Source organism: Tetrao urogallus, assembly GCF_951394365.1.
Source record: "Tetrao urogallus genome assembly, chromosome: 16".
In the NCBI taxonomy this organism is placed as follows: domain Eukaryota; kingdom Metazoa; phylum Chordata; class Aves; order Galliformes; family Phasianidae; genus Tetrao; species Tetrao urogallus.
Genome location: NC_136829.1, coordinates 6,328,667 through 6,345,197, shown reverse-complemented (window position 1 = coordinate 6,345,197; position 16,531 = coordinate 6,328,667). Strand labels below are relative to the sequence as shown.

The following is a 16,531-nucleotide window of genomic DNA, read 5'->3' as shown; positions in this document are numbered from 1 at the left end:
TACCTGGAACATTCATGCAGCTGGAAAAGCTCAAGGGAGAAATTCTGCTGGATTTCCCTCTTGGCAGGCAATGAGACAAGCAACAGCTTTGCTAGAGAAATCACCCTGTAATTTGCTTTGTGTTGTTTTTGTGTTGTACTCAGCCTAAAGAGCATTTTTTGCAAATGCCTCCACAGCATGCACTTACAGGATGGTTTTGTTTGCGCCTGTTGCTGACAAACGTGGCTGATGTATTTTAAAGGTGCTGCATAGCTGCTAATTTTTGAGCCAAATCCTGAGGTGAGATTCTCCCTCTCAGTCCTGTGCAAAATCCCCTCAGATCTAGCAATCAATCAGCTTCCTGATGTAAGTGTTCGCAGAACTTAGGAGTCTTGACTCAGACTTGTGTAGCACTCATGTAGGTCTCTTAACGTGTGTGATGCCTGTATGCTCGATCTCGATTCACATGATAGGTAAGGAGATTGTATTACTTCTGCTTCTCTCCCCCTAGCATCTTGCTCCAATAAGGCTGTGATCCTTCTGAGGTTGTTTGGTGCAAGCAAGAGAGAGTAGTTCTGAATGCGAATCAGAGACCTAACCAAACCCAAAGAGCTGAAATATTCTGACAGCAGGAATTAACTGTGCAGTTCAGCAGAAGTCCTAAAGCTGGAGCTTGCTTGCAGATATATTCATTTACATAAAAATAAATACGCACACCTGCAATATTTGTTTACCCTGTATCTTCTTTTGCAAGACAAGTTGGTTCTGAATGTCTGTGTTCTCTCTCAGAGGACAGAGCCACTCTTTGCCCCACCAACAAGCAGGACAGGGCAGGCTGTGCTCAGAGCACTTCTAGTCCAACTCTGCCTTGAGACAGGGAGTGTGTACTCCATGCACCGCTAGATGTGCTGGAGAGAAGTGGCTGGAGAGAAAAGAAGGCAGGTAATCTAGTCCCCCAGATGTGAACTTTTTGTTTTTTTATTTAATGCCTTTCACTCATCACAGGGTACTTTTTTCTCACCCAAACTGAGATGGCAGCATAAGGCACCATGTAGACACATGCACAATCCACAGACCATCCATGTCAGATTTAAAAACGCAGCTATGGTTCTTACCAACAGTCCCATGTGTCCTTTTTATAAATGTACACAATGTGATTTTCTCCAGATACTGTCCTGGAAGAACGAATTCTTAATTTAGAATGGCAGGACTTTCCCCACCCACCCACCCCAAAAAGCCAGATTAAAAACACAGGTACAGAGCTTAATACCAGAGTAATGAGATTAGTTCATAAATTAAAAAAAAAATACAAACAGAACAAAAAATCAACAGTTTCACTCTCATTTGCAGAAGGTCCAACGTGATATGATGTATTATGCGCAGAGTACGCTCACAGTCTTGAGTGTTTCCTCTTCCCCTTTCAAAAGCAAGAAAACTGACAAGCAGACCCAAGGCTTCTGGGGGCTCTCGTTGATGGCCACAGGGCAGTTACAGCTCTATGCACCCAGTTTAAGCACGTAACTGCAGGATCCCCAGAGTTATCTGAAGCTCTTCCTCTGTTCAAAGGAAGGACTCGATAGAATGTTCTTTGGCTGCAAGTTCTTAGAGGCTTCCACTGAAAGGGTTCTCCTTCAAAAAAAGAAAAACTGCAGTTGCTGTGGGATTTTTTTAACAAGAAAATGCTGAGGAATAGGTGGAACCGATGTAACAGTTTGAGTGAAGCCCTCACAGTGCTAAGATGTTGGGGTCTGCTACAAATATTCAAGTTCCAAGGCGTGCCGAAGAGCTTCCAGGTCAGCATGACAAGAGATTCTCCAGAATGGCATGTTGTGCTAGAGCAAAACCAAAAGAGGTTTTTTTGTTTGTTTGTTTTCTGTTTTGTTTAATTCTGAGATGAAAATAAGTTTCTTACTTCGAGTTTGCACCCTCAGGAAGAGAGCTTTGGGCCACCAGGCTGCATGGTGTTACAGGCAAGGAGACTCACAGAGCAGGGAAGGGTGTAGGAAGTTTCTGTTGCTGATACATTTTTACTATGCAGAAAGAGATCTGCCACAAACTGGGAGATGATGCAGGTATGAGCAGACCATTAAATTTACCCTCTTTTTCTTCCTGTTTCTAGAATTTCAGTACTCCTAGAAGCAATTTTCTTGCCACTTAGTGAGGTTTGCCTACAGTATCAAGCTATACAATAACCTTTCTCTCCCCAGAAAGCATCATAATCCCGTCCTATAGCATGAGGCTCAAAGTTGTCCTATTTGTCACCAGTGAAAGCTGTTGCCAGCACTTCGCAGTCAAATGAAGTAAAATCAAGTTATCAAGACTTACAGAAATGCAAGCAAAAATATAATAACATAGTGTCAAAATGCTTTCTAACAATTAATTCTTTTTCCAAATTAACTGGAACAATAGGTCATGCTGCTTTTCCTAGAAAGATAGGGACTGCTCACATCAATTGTGCATTTAGTGCATTGGGAAAAGATGCAATAGGCTTATATGACAATCTGTCCTCAAGAGGGTCTTTCAATTCCCATTTTTAAAAACTATCATTTCTACTTCTGCCTCCCTGTTTTACAGTTCATGTTAATGGTGATGAATGCGCAAGAACTTCTGTACAGTGAGGTGACGGAGCACTGGAACAGGCTGCCCAGGGAGGTGGTGGAGTCTCCTTCTCTGGAGATGTTCAAGACCTGCCTGGATGCCCACCTGTGCGACCTGCTGTAGGGAACCTGCTTTGGCAGGGGGTTGGACTCGATGATCTCTGGAGGTCCCTTCCAACCCCTACAATTCTGTGATTCTGTGAATGTAAAGTCATCTATACAAATTTCCAAGGTCTACTCAGTGCCACTTGGCACCCTGGCATCTGGACAAAATGTGGGAACTGTGACCCACTGTATCTTCCTTGTAATGTCTTGATTCACCTGTTGCAAACTGCGAATATGCTCCAGGAAAACAAAGCTTGCATCATAAGCATTGTGAAACAAGGATCTAAGATGAAAACTGTAAGCTGGTAAAGTCCCAGTACTACTCTGAAACTATAGTTCAGGCAGCAGTGTTCTGTAATCATTACCAATAGCTTCAATCCCAAGAACCTCAAAACAGTTAGACCTTGCTTTTAAATGTTAAATTCAATTTTTCTAGGTCAGCTTATGGTCTGAGGTATTTTGTTCCTTATCCAAAACAATTTGAACATTTTTACTTTAGGTCAAAAGCACACAGCTCCTACTTGCCCTTGGATTTTATAACAACGTTGTGATCTTCATAGCTTCCCAAAGCACCATTATCTGTGCAGTCAGTAATAACTATGCAGTAGCAAAGGTACACAAAGGCCTAACTGGCAAAGCTTGTTATCTTCTCAGTGTGGGAATAGCTTCTGAGTTTATCACTGTAATCATACTACTTCTGGATAGAAAACTTTGAAAAAGCTTTAGAGAACATGTCCTTCCTAGACAGATGATTCTGATGATGGGAGAAAATCCTTTTCCAAGTGTACCTACCAATGTAAAAAAAAAAAAACCTCCAGTGTTCCCAGATGTTTATTTTACAGCATGTCTACTGACGCTCCCCTGATGTTTAAATGCAACTCAAGTTTCCCTCTGGTATGTTGCCTGTGAGTAAACCAGTGTTTCCTTCAAGCTATTCATCAGTGTGGGTAGAGACAGCGAGCAAACACAGACATCTGAAGTGATTGGAATCTACTGATCTGCAATTTCACATTAAGGGGAAGAATTATTTCCTCCTTCTTTCCCTTCCTATGGTTGTTATTAAACCTCATCCATTAAATTATCTATTTTTCGTTCTTTAAAGAGAAGAAAACTTGGGCCTCTTGACCAATCCTGTTGTTCAGTGTTTACAGATTTATCACTCATCAGACAGGTGAGGAAAAATGACTCACCAAAGAGATATTATCAGTGCTGTCGGCAGAACAGTCAAAGACTCTCTGCATGCCCTCCTCCTGCCTCCCTTTCTTCTTTTTTTTGATAAAGCTCAGGTGTAGAAGCCTTAACTAATGATTGTCATCAATCACAGGAGGTGACAGCCCAGCAAAGAATGTGCTCTGCAAATGGGAGAGCTGCTTAGACCAGGAGGCACAAGCAAGAGGGTCCTTGAAATCCTGCCTATACCAGACTGCTGAACCTTCCCCCATCTTCATATTACCAGAGAGCCCAGCAGCCTTTGATGCAGTCATGTTCACTGACCCACTACCTTTAAAGTATGGCACTGGGCTGTCAGAAGCAGCAGGCTATTATCACCAAACCCAAACCATTTATAGATCAAAAATTAACTCTACTTACTTGTCTGAAACCACATACTGGAGTTTTCCTTTTCATGTGTTTTAAAGTGATCTTTATTAAGCAAGAATGATTCCTGGAACATGTGATAGAGAAACTATCTGAAAAATTTCACTGACTGCCAAGATGAGGGAATTTACAGTAAGAAATTGCTCATAAGATTAAGTATTTTGCATGTTAAGAATTGAGTCTAATTCTAAACTGTTTCAAATGGAAGGAGCTTCATTAAATGTGTGAGCAGAGAAACAGTGATTGAAATGTAAGCTTGGAAGAATCCAAGATGGCATCCACAGACTGTACCTTTTTTGCTCCCTGTTCCTCTTCAACACCATCTCCTATTACAATGTACACAGCTTTCCTTCCAAACCTTTGCATTATTCTTTCAAAACAGCTCTCTTTTCCTGAGCAACAGAAGAGAAGACATATATTTTATCTGGATGCATAAAGTAATTGGGGCTGATATTCGCATTCTGGAACTGATGTCATAAACTACTTGCTGCATTCCCCACTTTTTTAAAGATCCCAACTGGATCTTCATCTCAGATGGATTCTCTCTTGAAAGCTATGAGACCTTTAACAGTTGGAGAATTCCAGGTGCTGCCAATTTTCCATGAGCTTTGTGACTTTGCACGGCTTAGACTGGCAGTTGGTAGAGTGATGTAACACTCATTGTATCGAGTTGCCCTATTCTATTCATTCTGGTTGCAGAAGTGAACGTGAAAATACAAACCTCAAAGATTCAAACCAAGTCATACCAGAAGGGACAGAAAACAAAAGCCCCAAGCCAACTCTGTCAATATTTATTCCTCTCACAGCTTTTCTAAAACTCACTCAGCACGTGACTCTGCAAGTAACAGGATCCAAACCATGTTTCTGTAAGAGGTCCAACCACACTGTCCCCCTCCTAGCAAGGTGCAGCTGCACATTTGAAATGCTGCTCCATAAGGTGGGTATTTTTCAGGCTTACTTTCCCATAGAGACACATGGCTTTTTTTTTTTTTTTTTTCCTGTGGTCTGTACTAGCTTAAGTGTGGGTTGTTAGCATGCAAATCACAGGTGTGATGTAAACATGAATCTTAAGCTAAAGTTCATACTTGTTATTTTAGTTATTTGTTGCAGTTGGGTTGAGTGGATGTCCCTGAATTAGGGATAAAAGTTCAATCAGTCTTTTGCTGAAGCCTTACTTTGTTCTTACCTGTTTTTGTTGCACTGTAAATATTCTCGATTGGGAAGACAGTGCCTAGTCCATAGAGAAGCACTTTTGCTAGAGCTGGTATCAGCTGAGTTGTGGTTACCAACACATTTACACAGTTAGGCCTAGGAAACAAAAGTCAGCAAAGGTGGCAATCTATTTCTTTTTCTTACCTCAAACTGAACAATGGCAAGAAGAACACACTTCTTGCAACTGGAAGTTCCCAAGCACTGGGGGATTAAGTACCTAGAGGTTTGTAGCCTGAGTATTGATAACATTTCCTTATAAACTCAGTAGAATGAAAAAAGTCCAAACATAATCCAGCAATAGTGATGCAGCTTTACTGTACACATGACAGGATCTATTTTGCAGGAACCTCAACACCATGTAGGCAATGTTCACGCTTTGCTTGAGTGAATGTCTTCAGGCACTAAAAGGCCCTTTCCTACTCTCTTGCAAATCTCTGCATGTGAAAGGTGTACTGCAGATGAGGTAGGCAAGGAAAGGTAAGAAAAAAGTGGTTGCTTTTTTTTTTTTTTTCATCTCAGTTCATGATCTCAAGTGACCCCCAACCCTTAATAATACAAGTCTGACAAACATATGCAGACAGGCCTCCCACAGGTTTGGCCAGCAAAGTCCTATATATGTGTCTCAATTTGTTTAGAAGAAGGGGAAAATGGAAAGTAAAGGAGATCCTGGATCAAGCCAGTAGGCAGTTGTGTTAGCTGCTCTTACCGGGAATGTATCAAATTCAGCGCCTTCAGAGCATGTGTGAGCCAGAGATCAGTCAGCGCTTCCAGTTCTGCTCTTAACTGCAGCCAGGTTTCCCTCTTAGGAGCTCCTATTAAACCTGTAAGCAGGGAAACATCTTTGCAGCAGCACAGAAAGGGAGCTGAGTGCTTTTGTATGTAAGTATGCCAAAGGGCCCCTCACTGTGTTCTGAATCCTGCCCCTTCCAGTGCCCTTCTCCTGTCACTGGTGCAGGTTGCTTTCCTTTGCCTCAAGGTACACAAGCCCTGACTGCAACACACTGCTGTGCAACTGGAGATCAGCTTCCTTCCTCTCTAAAGGAATGGTATCGCTCACCTGCACTCTGCAGGCCCATGTTAAAACATTCTTCTTGGAGTTAGCACAAAGCTCATACGGAAATGGGCAAGAGGACAAAAGAGTTCTGCGCAGGGGTTGGTGGCTTGAGCTAAGAGAAGCCTGGAGCCAAGAAGGTCCTTTTTCTTCCTGAAAAGCTGTGCACCGTTTCCAGTACAAGCGGGTAGGGCATTTCTCCAAAAATGAAACAGGTCTGTGGTGATATTCTTAGATTTACTTCTTTCTCCTTCTACTCAGAGACCTGCCACTGAAGTTCTAAAATAGAAGCAAAGCAATCTCTTGGAAGAATTGCCTGGAACGAGCTGAGACGAAAAATCTGAGGGCATCATGGTATCTTCCGATATTGTTTTAGGGGAGATAGTAGGCATTCAAGAATGCCTTCAGATGAAACTCAGCCATAGGTTCTTCCGTGGAAGAAAGCAGTCTACTGAGTTTTGAACTGTTTGCTTGCTTACTAGGCATTTTGGAAGATTTGAAAAGGTTGTTCTCTGCCAAACAAATAACCAAATACAGTTCCATATTCAGATTTGAGTCCTCCATTTACTAAACCAAGTATTTCAGCACAGCTCTTCCAAATCCCATACAGAATGACTGCTGAAAGACTTGTTCAGCTCAGTGTTGTTATCATTATGCTCTCTACTCCTCCTCTGCAGCATATTCCTAGCAGGGTCAGAAGGGTTTGAGAGGGTGAAAAGGCACACTTACTGCCTGGCAGCAGATACTTACCCCCAACATTGTTTTTGTAGGTGTTGTACATCTCTTTCACCCGGCGGTAGCGGAATGCTAATTTCCTCATCCAGTCAACTCCCCCATGAACGCCTGAGCCCAGACATAGATTTGCACTGGCAGCTGAACTGTGAAAGCCATCTGCAGAGAAGTTATACGTGCTAGAAGGAAGAAGGGGAGAGGAGAGGCCATTATAATTACAGTCTATGCAGCACCAGCAGTGAGTGGAAACAATTGGAAAGAAATATGGAGACGAGTAGCAGCACAGATGTACACGGGACAAGCTGTACAACAGTGGAATTCATCATTGCTGTCTGCTATCACTCAAGCCCCAGAAATGTGTGCGCCACCCTGCCTAATGCTACACTGCAATGTGTAATACTTGTGTCTGCAACTAGGATACCCAAAAGATCTAAAAGGGCATTTGTGGCCTGTTATTTTTATTTTACTTGAATGATTTATTTCCAGGCTAAAGAATCAAGCAGGCTGCCAGACCCATGATCCCATTCAGACATTAACATCTGAAAACAGGGCTACTTGCACAGATTAAAAAAAAAATAAACAATTCTTACTGTAAACACAGCATAGGTTTAGTGCTTCCTGCCAGTCCTGAGGTTCACTAGACTACAAAACATCTGACTGTCCTCAGGTCACTGAAAATCCTCAGCTGCCTCTTATCCAGGCAGCTAAGGTAACTGCAGAAATATTAAAATCTTAAGGGAACAAAATTCTGATGCTACCTTGCTGACTGCTTGGCTATATTGCTCTGAAAACATTAATCAAGGAATAAAAATATTAAGAAATTACCTAACTCTTAAATGCCTGCAACGTATAATGCTTTTTAAACAAACTAAAAAACAATACTTCAAAGCAACTCCTGAATAATTACGACAATGGATGGGGACCAGTGACAGCTCCACAACCACTCTAAATATCTTGGAATGCAGTAATCCTCTGATCTGTGACAAGGCACTTGTTCCTGTCTTGAGTCTTCCTTGACGTGCCTTTCTTTGAATCAGTGTAAGCATTTCTTCAGCACTGAGGTGAATCAGGTGGATCAATTCCCTGAGAAAAGGACTGGGGGCACATGCAAAGAGGCAGCACTGGCTCTTGTTATTTTAAAATGTTTGCATTCAGCCTTGTTTGAGTTCTGCATACCCTATTTTTGCAACAATGGCAAATCACTCTGCAAGCAACGTTAAGGTAAATGGAAATAGTTTTTATGGATATGATTAACAGGTGATAATAATATTTGGTACAGTTCTGGTACGTGTTTATAACTGACGAGGATCTGGCCTAGCAAGGTCCACAGTCTTTACTAGAAAGCCCATTCATTCCGGTTGGGCAGTGGGAAACCTTTCAAACTGGTTTTGAAATGATTTGGGAACACCTGTGCCAGCTGGCTGGCTAAATCATATCAGAAACAGGTGCAGTTAGACTGAAGTTCAATCTGATTTTAAACATTCCCTAGAATGACTTGAAACTCAGCAAGGTCAGGGCTTTACAGTAGGTACAGGCATATAAGCGTGTGAACAAGAACTCCATGCTCTTCCTGTGTTTAACAATTGCAGACAGCGTGCAGCCAGGGAGCAGAGAAGATACACAGCCAAGAAAGATTTCTCTATATCACTGTCCAACCTCCTGCTATTTTCAAACAGCTGAGGACTACCTGACCTGCAGCTTCCAGCCTGGAGATCCCATACCTTAGATCTTGTCCATTATCATCTGATGATACATCATCTATGTGGATCTGGTCACAGTCCTGAGGAGTAGATGAAAAAAAAGAAATAATCAGTAAATAAATGTTCTGGGAAAAAAATAAAATGTTTCAAAGGATGAAAAATTACTTTAAGGATAACGCTAAGATAAAATCTTCCATGTTGCCAATACTGTCTAGCATAGCATAGTCAGTTAATTGCTACAAGTGCTATACAGCACTTGTGTAAAAACTTATTGTGTGTGTGGTGTATGAGGCCAGCTCTTATCTAAAGACATAGCAGTTCTTGTGTAGTATAGCAAGTGAACTCCTTCTTAAGCAGAGAGAAGGGATAGAGGATGCTTGTGCTTTAGGCAGGAAAACTGTATTCCATAAACTCTGTGTACATGATAAGTGCAGATTTGTCAGCCTCTCCCCTCGTGAAAATATTGCTTTGGACAGGAGGCGTATGCTCACTTAATTACAGGGAGAGAAGATCTGTCTCTCAGAAATTTCCAGATACGTCTGTCCTGCTGGTGTTTATCCAGTGCACACTGAGAGAGTTCAGCTTCCTTTGGTGCACAGGGAAGCTGTGCTGAAGTACTGAAGAAGGCACTCTTTCATAGCTCCATGCCACAAACACACTAAAGGAACGATGTGTCAAGAGGGAGGAAATCGATGCCCAGGAAATACAACCAGAATATATACCTGGAGCTCAGCCTGCATGAAATATGTATTCTGTATCTTCCGAAATTCTTCACTGTTTGAATTGTGCCTTAAAAACTTGTTATTTCTGTGATTTCTTTCCTAGTGTTAGCATCATCATTTGAGAGAAATCAGTAAGCTCCCTCCTGCCACCTTAATCTACTTTCTCTGTAATCCTTGTTGGTAAGGACAAAACAGAAAACCTTCAAGCTGGCAAACACTATGCTTTGTTCTGGTTGACTCAATCAGAAAAAGCAAAAGCATGGTTGATAAAAGGAATCTTCTTCAGAGTCAGAAAAATTGCAGGTAGAGCTATCCTTTCCAATGTCAGTATTTTGTAATATTTGTGTGCAAAGCACACAGTTTGTACTGTATTATCTTCCCACACAATTATGGGCTTTATGAATTATTTTAAACTAGCCCTTTCAAAAAGGACAAAATCCCCCAAACAAGTAACCAGTGTTGATTTCAGTGGTGAAATGTCATGGATGGCTCTTGTCCATAATAATGACAGCATTTATTCTAGGTAATTCTCCAAAACCCATCCACTTTTATCTTGTTCTGGTCTCTTTAGTTCCCTTCATCAGTGTATTGCTGAGGTGTGTGTTTTGTGTAAGCGGAGCCAAGCAGCTGAATAGCAGATTTCTGCTGGCACCTCTCTCTCCTTCATCCACTGTCAGTTTTTAACCTCCCCCTCCCTTTAGCTGTTGTGAGCCATGCTGGGATAATATTGATGCAGTCCACTCTGGTTCACTTGTGTGATACAGGGCATTAAGTCAGGGGAAAGGTATGTGTGGAGGGATCTGTTTTTCTCATTTGTGAATGAATTGTTCTGTACACTGAAGTGTGACAATAGTAGCTATCACATTTCTGACTTCATAAAATACCATGACACTTGGTGAGACGCTACCTCATAGTCCACTGGCTGAGCCTATCAAGTTACTGGGTAAAACACGGGGAAGCTGGTTAAAGCAAGAATGTGGACCGTGTTTTACTACTCGGTTACAAGACTAATTTTTCATTCTTGCAGAATTTCCTTGAAATCTTAGTGAGTGGGGAACCAGGGCAGGATATCTGGGCTGCTGAAAAGAAGGTCCAGGTTGTCTAAATGAAGTCTGCAATGGAAACTGGAAATCCCAGTTTCCACATCTGCTGGCTTTTAAAAATAATATTCTAGGATCTCAGAGGTACGTGATCTGTGGCATGTGCAGCCTGTAACTGAGCCAAAAGTGTGATTCCTCAGCCACTCCTCCTAGCTTCTGGAATTGAACTGTTTTTTCTGCTGTGACATCTCTAGGCCGGCCTGTGATACATGACCTGTCTCCAGGTGGGATTAAAACCTTGAACGTGGGCTAACACAGCTCTAACATTGTACTGCAGGCTCAGAGAAAGCCTCTGCTGCCTCCTTGTGAAATACAAGCTGTTCCCAAGGATGCACGGAGAAACTCAGTTACCACTTATGAATGTTCTCAAGGTATGTCTCTCAACACGGACGTTGTCCGTCTGTGTATCAGAAGTGTGTTAGATAATCCTTAAAAAACAGCTAGTGGATTCATCTAGTGGATCTGTTAAGCTTGCATCCCTTTTTAAGATTGAGGGTGAGAGTTAACAGTTCCCAGAACATGAAACCTCCAGGGACGGCTCGGAAAGGCAGTAATCTGTAAACATGCTAACCCCCTCACTTGTTAGTTCCTCATTCCTTTGTTGGTCCACCTTGTTTTTCACACCTGTTTTTTTCAGAGAGCTAGGCAATAATATCTCCAGAGGGACTGAGAGTGAAATGCACTATTTTTTAGCCAGTATTGCACTCTGAACAAAAGGAGTCTAGGGGGAAAAGATATAATGCTGAATGTCCATATTTTAGCTTCTCTCTGATCTGTAATCTTGGGCAGTTCCTATTCTCCATGATTTCTCAAAAGTGAACAAAGAGTGAGAGTACTTCCTTCCACGTGAGTATTTGCCCATCCGTTCTGCAGTGTGATCAGAGCCCTTTGTAGGCAACACTTTGCATGGCCTGTTTGTAGACCATAGGCATCTGTATGTCTGCACTGTTCCAACTGCAAGCAGAGGTGATGTGGCCAAAAAGCACCTAAGTGTGATGTGAGCAGGTGAATTAGTGCAGGAAAAACCCACATTTACAATTTGAAAACGTGGCTCAGCAAACGCAGGTTCTTGCTTGTCTGCATTGTGCTGCTAACAGTCTCCAGCATGGGACAACGCTTGTGTCATACGGTGCCTTAAGCACCCTTGTCAAAGTTTGCTGCCCTGATTCTCTGTTTCAAAGCAGCCACACCAACAAACTGGGCTTCAACAAGTATCAACCTTACACCACCAACCTGAAACAGCTTGAAAGAAGTCCAGCTTCTAAATTCTGCTGTTTGAGAGTTAACTCATAAACAATCTTTCTAGAAGAAGACCTGAAGTGTTCAGTAAGAGTCTAGACCTAGGGCTTCTCCATTCACCCACCTGCCCTGAGGATGGATGATCAGCCTCCTATTCAGCTGGCCTGAGGCCTGGAGTGAATCCTATAAGAAACTGGTGCCTCTGCTAGAGTGCAGCAACAAGACAGGGTGAGTTTAGCAGTTCATTTGAATGGCTCTGCTGGTTCATCAAGATTCTTGTTCTCTGTCATAGCAGGCAAAATGCTTCTAGGCAAAGCATCCAGTTGCCTGAATCCTCTCCAGGAAAACCCCGAGAGCACATAAACTCCTGACAGACAACAGAGTGCCAGGTAGTAGGATGGCACTGAGTGTGGATCACATTCATGGTAAGGGTGACAACAGGGCAGAGGGGCAGACTAAAAGCGGTCTGATTTCATGCACCCATTTGGCACAGTTTTAAAGAAGTAAGCTCTGAAAAAGCCTTCTATTTACTCTTCTGTCATCTGCTGAGTTGACGGTCTGCATCAGTGGGAATAACTCATCCTCTTGATTTTGTTTGTTTTCAAGGCAAGAACAGCAAAGCAAAGGGCAGCTTAGTATTTTGGACAAGACAATGGCGTGGTACTATAGAAGAAATCTGCTCCCTCCAGGCTTGCTGGGCCCTCCCAGAATGCCTGAAGTAGGCTATGGATTTATGTCAGAGAAATGTTTTGCTGTGGTTAACATTTCCTGACGAAGTAATCTTGTTTTATGCTTGAACAGTGTAACTATCCTACCACTTTATCAGCCACAGCTTCTTGCACCTTGACCCAACCCAGAATACAGCCAGAAACAGTCTCAGCCCTCTGTGGCTGTAGCTTGTTTTGTACTGCACAGCTCAGTGTTATACCACATGATGGTGCTGATGTATACGGTAAGCCCTGTGGGTCTAGACCTGAATCAGCTTCTCTGCCTGTTCCTCCTCTTTTTCATCGTCTATTTTTTTTTTAAAGCATCATTCACTATGTCTTTTTCAAACCCAATACTTGTTAATGCACAGTCGTTAAATATCACTTTGTGAATACTCAAACTTGACTTCAGCTTACCATCCAACACTGAAAGAATTGGATGGCTAATGAACAGGGAGGGATGTCTGTTGCAAATTCTTCCAAACTTAAATGGCTTAATTTACTGGAAAGTATCATATGTAAAGAACATTCACTTCTCTTGAATTCTCCCTCATCTTCCATGTTCATTACTGAAAACATTCAGTTAAAACCAAAACACCTTGGTCTGGTTTTGGTTTGAAAAAATCTTTGGTTTGTTTCATGCATGCTGAAGAAAAAGCTGTCTCACAATGCTCTGTTCTCTCTTTGCTTTTTTCTGCTCTGGCTAACTGGAACCCTACTTGTTTTTGAAATTTCTAAAGTTTTTCATGGCTTTGAGCCATCCAAGTCCAGCTGCCAACTTTGTGTTTCTCAATTTTTTTTTTAATAAAAGAAGGTAAGATGATAAGATAGCCCAAAAAAATCAGCAAGAATTTTTTCTCTTAATGTAGCAAACAAATAGCACTAGGAAAATAAATGTTTTTACTTAGCATCTTTGTAGCCCAAGCTACTTAGAGGCAATCTTTCTAATATTTTGCTGAACAGATATGTCTTGCAGCATCTATCTCTCTTCCTACATTGGAGATGAAGCCCAGATATTTTGGAGAAGGCTGACTTCTACTTGGAGAAGCCATGCTAAACTTCAGCTTTTTACCAGACTAGCTCTTACTCAGTTATGTGGTCCTGCTGGAATGACAGAGTCCCATCTCTGAGTGATTTTTGTTTAGCTTTGGCTTCCTTAATATCTAGGAATTACAAATGAAAAAAAAAAAGACTTCTTTTAAGTTAAAAACTTAGCTCTACTGTAATGGTTGAAGAACTTAAGAGGCCATGGAAGACAAATCTGACCTAAGGAGGCTGCTAGAAGCTGTTACTGACTGATGAAAGTGCAGAATTTGACTGAGGCTGGACAATTTGCTAGCTTGTTCCATGTTTTAGAGTGGTAAGATGTTAAGCAAGGGGAAAACTTGTCAAAAAGTTTTGCCAAGAGGGCAGAACTCTAGATGGACAGAGGGTTTCCATGTGGCTTTCTGCAAGATAAAGAGCTTTGTTACACCGTACGTTGAGATCTCATGGGTGAAAAATATTGGCTTTGAATGGAACAGGCTTCCCAGGGCAGTGGTCAAGCAACAAGCTGCCAGGGTTGACAAAGCATTTGGACAATGCTCTCAGAAACAAGGATTGATTTTCAAGGGGCCTGTGTGGATCTGGAAGTTGGACCCTTTGATCCTTGTGAAATCCATCCAACTTCGGATATTCTACGATTCTATTAAATATTATTGCTGCCTAAGCAGAACCTTTGACTTCCAAACAGCATTTCTCTATTCTTTTATCCTTGGAGACAGACTTCACTTTCCACTTCCTGCACCCTCTTCACAAACTCCTCTTTTTAAAAAAAGAGTTGAAAGAGGAAAAATCTGTCAATTCAGATAATTCTCAGTAAATGAAATCCCAGGCCATAATAAAGTGGGTGCCAGGAAAGGATGCATCTCCCACAGCGTGCTGAGCACACAGTGCTGTCAGGCAGCTTAGAAATCAGAAATCCCCACTGGACACACCAAGTACAGGAAAAGTTCTCCCATCTTATCCACCGCAGGAAAAAAAATGAATAAAATCTTCCTTTTTGAAGTAAAGACCACAGGAGCCTGCCAAGGGGTGCCAGATCTTTCTCCTCAGACTCCAAGGTACCTACAGCTCAAACCCACCCTACACGCTTTGTAGATGACTCATTCAGACCATTACTACTGATTCCAAATGCAAACAGCTTTTCATCAGCACTGTACAGCTCCTTCTCAGCTAGTGACAGAATTTTGCTTGCATGACTTTGGTTGGATTTTACTGTACATTCAAAAGGATTTTCACTTTATATAAGACTTTATATTTCTATAAGACATACTTAGTCAGATTTAACCATACTGCAGACAGGGAAGAGTTTTCCCTTTCAGTCTTTCATGTAGAAACTCATCTCATATAATTTCATCCTGCCGTATTCCTGTGCTTGAGCAGACCTCCTGCTCCATCTGTGTGTGCAGAACAGAGAACACGTTTAAAACCTCTGCATTGGATTGCAGCTAATTGCTAACTGCTCCATAGGATGTATGCTAATTTAGCTTAATAAAATTATTAGATAGCAAATTTCTAGAGAAGCAGCAGTAATGTCCTCTTTATTAGATTTAGTAAAACTGCCAAGAGCCATCATTGTTAGTATGTATTTAGAAAAAAAATCCTTAACAGAATGAAGATGTCAAAGGGACATAGTATAGTATGCTTTCAATATAACCAGCTAAGGACCATTTCTTAGGGGTCAATATTGAAAGTTTCTTGGCCAGAAAAGCAAGTTTGTAGACCAGATGCAAATGATTAGAAAGAGAGATGCTAAATAAAATAAGCAGCTACATACCTCCAGGTCATTAAAGAACAGATGTGTATCTGCAAGGTTGAAGATCATTTCTTCCATCATAAGACCTATCCGCACAGACGTTGTCGTGTCCTGTTGGAGGAGAATCATGTTTTTTTTTCCATTTACATCTATTTCTTTTCTGGGAGGTGGGAGATCTCAGACAAACACAAGATCTATACATTCCTGTTTCTGAAGATATGTTCATTACAATAATTTCATTTCCCAACTGTATCTTAGCATGATTTTCCTGTCCTTTCTTTTGCTCTCCTATGTAATCAGATTCTATTCTTTTAAGGATGTATATGATTCATCTCACACTTTTCAGCCTGCACATGCAGGTGAGTTTAACAAGGACATTTAAACACTCAAGGCTGTTTAAGAACTGTTTTAGTAGATTAGACCAAGAATTGGTTTCCAATAGCATCAGTGCTGAGTGGCAAGGGAATAGCTATGAGCAACAGAGCCTGCAAAGGGTGCCCCTTCCTTGACTCTGTCCCTCAAGCCATCCATAAGAGGCCAGCATTTTTCTTAACACATGAACACAGACTTCTAACATCAAGCAGCACCATGGTGAGCAGAATCTGAAACCAAAACTCAGGAGTTCAAACCTTAAGTCTTTTTCTCTAAAAGGTGCAATCAGACCAAGCCAACCAGACTGACTCCGTTTGGCCAGTAAAGCTCTTGGTCCCATCCCCTCTTGGATGACAGCAGCCATGGGGCTCCTACAACTCTTGACTTACTGCTTCAAAGATGCTCAGTGGGCACTGGATACAGCCCTGGAGATTTGTCACTCTGAAATACAATCATGTGATCTGCTGTACCCAGCCTGCTGCACTACAATATTGCATGAGTCTCAGTCACTTTTCCACGTCTCTCCCCTGAACAACTGACCTTCTTCCTAAACTGATAGCAAAAGCATAGAAAAGTTCTGAGGCAAACTATATTTCTAGCAGAACATTTTCTTATTCATTAA

The 16,531-nt window shown here is 41.7% G+C and overlaps 1 protein-coding gene across 2 annotated transcripts in view; it reads right to left on the bottom strand.

Annotated features, from left to right (window-relative positions):
* Window positions 1-1,730: 1,730 nt before the first annotated feature.
* EYA2 (EYA transcriptional coactivator and phosphatase 2) overlaps window positions 1,731-16,531 on the bottom strand; it is a gene marked incomplete at both ends in the record, with an annotated part of 89,672 nt that continues 74,871 nt past the window's right edge. For both annotated transcript variants that reach the window (XM_079543414.1, XM_079543415.1), the window contains 7 exons: window positions 1,731-1,811; window positions 4,569-4,669; window positions 5,464-5,585; window positions 6,196-6,310; window positions 7,291-7,451; window positions 8,994-9,052; window positions 15,559-15,648. In XM_079543414.1, the coding sequence (XP_079399540.1) occupies window positions 1,731-1,811; window positions 4,569-4,669; window positions 5,464-5,585; window positions 6,196-6,310; window positions 7,291-7,451; window positions 8,994-9,052; window positions 15,559-15,648 (729 nt within the window). The remainder of the gene's footprint in view (window positions 1,812-4,568; window positions 4,670-5,463; window positions 5,586-6,195; window positions 6,311-7,290; window positions 7,452-8,993; window positions 9,053-15,558; window positions 15,649-16,531) is intronic.